General features: G+C 47.9%; 2 protein-coding genes across 2 annotated transcripts in view; both read left to right on the forward strand.

Annotated features, from left to right (window-relative positions):
- The window catches only part of LOC123764161 (uncharacterized), a 76,678-nt gene that overhangs the window by 70,048 nt on the left and 630 nt on the right, over positions 1–6,000 (forward strand). The window contains exons 7-9 of the mRNA XM_069330122.1: positions 1,066–1,258; positions 2,483–2,583; positions 3,151–6,000. The exon at positions 3,151–6,000 is cut by the window's right edge and continues 630 nt beyond it. Coding sequence (XP_069186223.1) covers positions 1,066–1,258; positions 2,483–2,583; positions 3,151–3,303 — 447 coding nt within the window. The 3' untranslated portion in view covers positions 3,304–6,000. The remainder of the gene's footprint in view (positions 1–1,065; positions 1,259–2,482; positions 2,584–3,150) is intronic.
- The window catches only part of LOC123763899 (uncharacterized), a 2,129-nt gene continuing 2,019 nt past the window's right edge, over positions 5,891–6,000 (forward strand). The window contains exon 1 of the mRNA XM_045751203.2: positions 5,891–5,910. Within this exon, the coding sequence (XP_045607159.2) occupies positions 5,891–5,910 (20 nt within the window). The remainder of the gene's footprint in view (positions 5,911–6,000) is intronic.

The raw sequence follows: 6,000 nt of genomic DNA on the forward strand, positions 1-6,000 counted from the left end.
ACCGGTAACCAATCATATCTATTTTCCATCGCAAAACGAATAATCCTGATTTCTCATTGGTCGTTTAACGTGCAGGCAATGTATCGACGGGAGTTCCCAAATTCCAATTTGCAAGCTTGCGCTGGGATAATTATTTATGTTGGTGAGTATTTCCCTATAATATGTTGGTGTTAATATTTTGATCACGGGGCAGGGAATTAGTTTGGGGAAATGTCTGCTTGGTGGTGGTGGTGGTGGGGGGTGGTGGTGGTGGTGGTGGTGGTGGTGGTGGTGGGGGTGGGGGTGGTGGTGGTGGTGGTGGTGGGGGGGTGTGTTGCTGGTGGTGGTGATGGTGGTGGTGGTGGTGGTGGTAGTGGTGATGGTGGTGATAGTTGTTAATGGCGACCCGTCACGGGGCGCCTCACCTCACACCCCGCCCACCTCACCACCTCACAAATGTGACCGTCAAGCTCTCCCTCATTCTCCTGTCATATTAGACAGTGCCACTGTCCTTCCTCATTATCCACGTCCTGGCACCCCGCCCCCCCCTGGTCACTCCCCTCCCAGGTGCCGTCACTAAGTGGCACACGCCACTCTCCTCTCACGTCCCTGACCCCTGACCCCTACCCCACCCTTTGGCCACCACCCCTACCCCCCCTGCCCCTACCCCTTGACCCCCGCCCCCTACCCCCTGACCAACGCCCCTACCCCCAGACCCCCTTCCCCCCCCCCTCCCATTCATGAGGGCAGCGGGGTGGGGGGGGGGGAGTGACAGGTAACTGGTAATTACCGCACCTGTCGCCTCCCGTCACTCACCTGTCCTACCGTCAACCCCTCAACTCCTCACCTTCCAATAGACGTCCCCCCGCCATGGTCATCAATTCACTCAAATCGCTGTCATCAATCACCATCAACGTCACCATCACTTATGTCCTCCTCTACCTCCTCATCCTCCTCATCCTCTTCCCCCTCCTCCTCCCTCCTTCCCTTCACCACCACGGGATATCCCTACCTTCCCTCACCTTCACCATCAATCCCACCCTCCCTCACCATCACTCCGTCACCATCACTCCGTCCTTCCCGCAGGTGGAGAACAGCTTGTCGACGTACGAGCCTCACGCCTGCGTGGTGGTGTACTCCATCACAGACAAGGGCTCCTTCAAGAAGGCGGAGGACACCCTCACTTACCTCTGGAGGGAGAACTACACCAAGGACAAGGCGGTCATCCTCGTCGGCAACAAGGTCGACCTCGCCAGGGCACGCATTGTCAACACCAGCGGTGAGGTGATGTGTCGGGGATGTAGTAGGGGGTGTTGTCTGTGTGTTGGGGAGGAGACGGGGCACTGTCGTGACCCGGGGTAGTGTCCGGGGACACTGTCCTGGGACGGTGTCCTGGGACAGTGTCCTGGGACGGTGTCTTGGGACAGTGTCCCCGGACAGTGTTCTGGGACAGTGCAAATCAATTTTTTTCAAATTTTCATGAAAATAATGAGATAAAATTATCGTACAAAATATATTACCAATAGTAATAATAATATTCCTTTGATGTTACATAAAAATCCGTCCTCGTGTTTAGATAGTAGTTTTTGTAACTATGTGCAGCATAGTACAAAGATTGACGTACTAAGAAATTAGATAATAGAACTTTATACTATTGACTTTATAGGGTCGGAATAAATGAAGCTTAAAAACAAACTTAAATACTCCTTGGTCTAGTATAGTACATATGTATTTATTACATTAGGCCTCAGATCTCATGTATTAGGCCTAGGAAGGTTAGGTTAGGTTAGGTTAGGTTAGGTTAGGTTAGGTTAGGTTAGTTTGTCTTTGCACCGTAAGTAGAAAATAGTTTTCCGGTTTGTCCAACTCAATAGTACCGATTTATACTTTCTAATTTCGTCGTACGTCGGTATATATGCTATGGTCTTCATCGTTACTATAAGGACTACCAAAGCAGGAGGATGGGCTGGATATAAATAATATTTCTTAAAGCAATTTCAGACTAAAAATATGAAATATGACCAAAATGCCAAGTTAAAAGTTGAAAGGTTTCTTCCTGCGCTACAGGGATATATATACACCTGAGAGATTTATACCATTTATCGGTATATATATGTAAGAGTTTACTTTAATTTTGGTGTATATTGAGAGGTATAGTATACCTGATCAGTCAGCAAGTATGAGGGCCTCAGTAAGCTTGGTACAGCTGGTGGCCTTAACCACAGCACCAAAGTAAACCTTCAGTGTCCTACTGAAGGTTTACTAGTCTGACCCTCCCTAACACCTGCACCAGGGCTAAGGGCATAACAAATACCTTCATTCCCATATTTTTTGCACCTTAGGGGCATTTTTCCCTTAGTTTATCTCACCTGATTTAGTCTCTCAGCCACTAACGTGGGTGAGAGGTCCCCCTCAAGTTTCTCTCCTGCTAATGTGTTGTATCTTCCTGCTGGTATACTTTATGTTCTCATGCTGACACGTGTGTGCTTCACTGTCCCCTCAGAGGGGAAGTCTCTGGCCAGGAGCCACGAGAGCAAGTTTATTGAGACGTCGAGTGGGATACAACACAATGTTGATGAGCTCCTTGTGGGGATCGTCAAGCAGGTGAGGCATTGGTACGGTGTGTGTGTGTGTGTTTGTCTCGGTATCTGTCTCTCTCTCTTTGTCTCTTTGTCCCATTCTCTCTCTCTCTCTCTCTCTCTCTCTCTCTCTCTCTCTCTCTCTCTCTCTCTCTCTCTCTCTCTCTCTCTCTCTCTCTCTCTCTCTCTCTCTCTCTCTCTCTCTCTCTCTCTCTCTCTCTCTCTCTCTCTCTCTCTCTCTCTCTCACTCTCTCTCTCTCTCTCTCTCTCTCTCTCTCTCTCTCTCTCTCTCTCTCTCTCTCTCTCTCTCTCTCTCTCTCTCTCTCTCTCTCTCTCTCTCTCTCTCTCTCTCTCTCTCTCTCTCTCTCTCTCTCTCTCGCGTTGAAAAATGTCTTGAATATTTCTATGTGGAAGATGTTCTTCATTGTAACATGTCAGAAAAGATATACATATATGTTTTATTGATTTATCTGTTAGCAGTAAATACAAATTATTGTAGTCAAATTGAGAGATAATAAAATGTTCATCATAAAAAAACGGAGTTTAGGACGCTGTTAAAAGTGCTGGCTCTTAAGGTGTGTGCCTTCCTCAGGTACGCCTGCGTCTGGCCGCCCACAGGAAGCGCCTTAAGAAGATGTCCGCCTCGAAGACGTCTCTGAGTCTCCACGCCGCTAAGGAACTACTAAACAAGATGTGCATCATCGACAGCAAGTCCAAGTCTTGCGAGAATCTCCACGTGTTGTAGAAGACGCTGAGGGGTGTCTCCTCTTGCCACACTGACTTCTCCTCCGAGTCTCCAGAGAGCCAGGAGAAGGGTATCAGAGACACTACTATGATAGCAGTGTGAGGAGGCTATTCCTTACACCTCAAGGTGCTCCTTGAAGGCGCATGACCCGTCACCTTGTGAGCATCTTGACGTAGATAAGTGTAATCTGGCGGTTGTGTCGCTTGGCAGGTGGACCTTCCCGCTGGTTGTATTGTGTAGTCAGTAAAAAATGTTCTGACTTAGGTTTAGATGTGGTGGTGCCAACAGCAAGGCACTGAGACAGGGGCTCCCTGTAGCGTTCACAGTGAGTCAGGGGCTCCCTGTAGCGTTCACAGTGAGTCAGGGGCTCCCTGTAGCGTTCACAGTGAGTCAGGGTGATCCCTGCAACGTGTGCAGTGAATAAAGGCTCCCAGCTGCTTGTGCAGTGATTCACGGGACTGTTTTGCCTTGAAACCTCAAGCCAATGAGAGGAGTACAGCTAACGCCAACTTCTCTTTCTATTATGTCATCATACAGTGACGGTGTGAGAGCACGTCCCGTCTACAGTGACGGTGGAAGAGCACGTCCCGTCTACAGTGACGGTGTGAGAGCACGTCCCGTCTACAGTGACGGTGTGAGAGCACGTCCCGTCTACAGTGACGGTGGAAGAGCACGTCCCGTCTACAGTGACGGTGGAAGAGCACGTCCCGTCTACAGTGACGGTGTGAGAGCACGTCCCGTCTACAGTGACGGTGTGAGAGCACGTCCCGTCTACAGTGACGGTGTGAGAGCACGTCCTGTCTACAGTGACGGTGGAAGAGCACGTCCCGTCTACAGTGACGGTGTGAGAGCACGTCCCGTCTACAGTGACGGTGTGAGAGCACGTCCCGTCTACAGTGACAGTGGAAGAGCACGTCCCGTCTACAGTGACGGTGTGAGAGCACGTCCCGTCTACAGTGACGGTGGAAGAGCACGTCCCGTCTACAGTGACGGTGGAAGAGCACGTCCCGTCTACAGTGACGGTGAGAGAGCAGGTCCCGTCTACAGTGACGGTGTGAGAGCAGGTCACGTCTACAGTGACGGTGTGAGAGCAGGTCCCGTCTACAGTGACGGTGGGAGAGCAGGTCACGTCTACAGTGACGGTGTGAGAGCAGGTCCCGTCTACAGTGATTCAAGCTCCCCTAAGTTAAGATGGGGCATGACAGCTGAGTGGACAGCGCTTCGGATTCGTAGTCCTGAGGTTCCGGGTTCGATCCCCGGTGGAGGCGGAAACAAATGGGCAGTCTTTTCACCCTGATGCCCCATGTTACCTAGCAGTAAATAGGTACCTGAGAGTTAGACAGCTGCTACGGGCTGCTTCCTGGGGGTGTGTAACAAAAAGGAGGCCTGGGCCTCGATTCACGAAGCAGTTAAGCAAGTACTAACGAACGTGTATATCTTTCCTCAATCTTTAACGGCTTTGGTTACATTTATTAAACAGTTAACAAGCATGAAAACTTCCCAACCAACTGTTGTTATTGTTATAAACAGCCTCCTGGTGCTTCGGAGCTCATTAACTGTTAAACAATTGTAAACAAAGCCGCCAAAGATTGAGAAAAGATGTATAGGTTCGTAAGTCTTTGCGTAACTGCTTCGTGAGTCTGGCTCCCTGCTCGAGGACCGGGCTGCGGGGACGCTAAGCTCCGAAATCATCTCAAGATAACCTCAAGATAACCCCTGGTGAGAACCGCAACCCACCCACCCTGCGAGGGACATCGATCAACTCAACAGAACACTCACCTAAGCCTAAAATCTGTACATATTGATGTGACATTCGTCTCATTATCGCCACACTCACAAGTGACTAATGAAGAATGTGAAACATTTTCTTCCTTGCAACTTAGATAAAAATGCTTCTGCTTTTAAAATGTTTTAATATTGGTTTATATATAACTGAACCAGACAACAAAAGTTATCCTGCGCCAGGGTGTATGCTGTTAACCACACCAGGGTATATAATATCCACCTCACTAGGATATATACTATCCACCACCCCTGGGAATATACTATCCAACACAACAGGCATTATACTGTCAGTTTAAACAGGAAATATGCTATCCACCAAACTAAAACATATACAGTCAAGCACACCAGGAAAAATACAATCTGCCACACTAGGGAATACACTATCTACTACACCAGGGAGTATACTATCCATCTCAACAGGGAATATACTATCCACTTTATCAGGAAATATTATATCAACCATTCCAAGTAATATACTATCAACTACACTCGAGAATATACTATCAACCACAACAGGAGATATACTGTCCGCCACACACGAGATATACTATCCACCACACCTAGGAATATGGTATCTACCCCAACACACCAGACGCCGATGTCCACCACACAGAGTATATACATAGTTGATAGTATATCACACATAGTTGATAGTATATACTATCAACCACAACAAGATAATATACTCTGAAACCACCAGCAAATATAATGTCAAACACCCCAAGAAATATGCTACGAACCATACCACTATATTTTAATACAGCATTCTTGAAGCTACATACAAGTATTTTGTAATGTCAAAATGAGTATAGATGTTTACAAGTATGTTATATTGATATAATCTAAGCTACAGTGTCCTATTTGATCTCGCCTGATTGTCTGCACACCTGACTGCTTGCATAGTTGTTTGTT

Source organism: Procambarus clarkii, chromosome 23, assembly GCF_040958095.1.
Source record: "Procambarus clarkii isolate CNS0578487 chromosome 23, FALCON_Pclarkii_2.0, whole genome shotgun sequence".
Classification (NCBI taxonomy): Eukaryota; Metazoa; Arthropoda; class Malacostraca; order Decapoda; family Cambaridae; genus Procambarus; species Procambarus clarkii.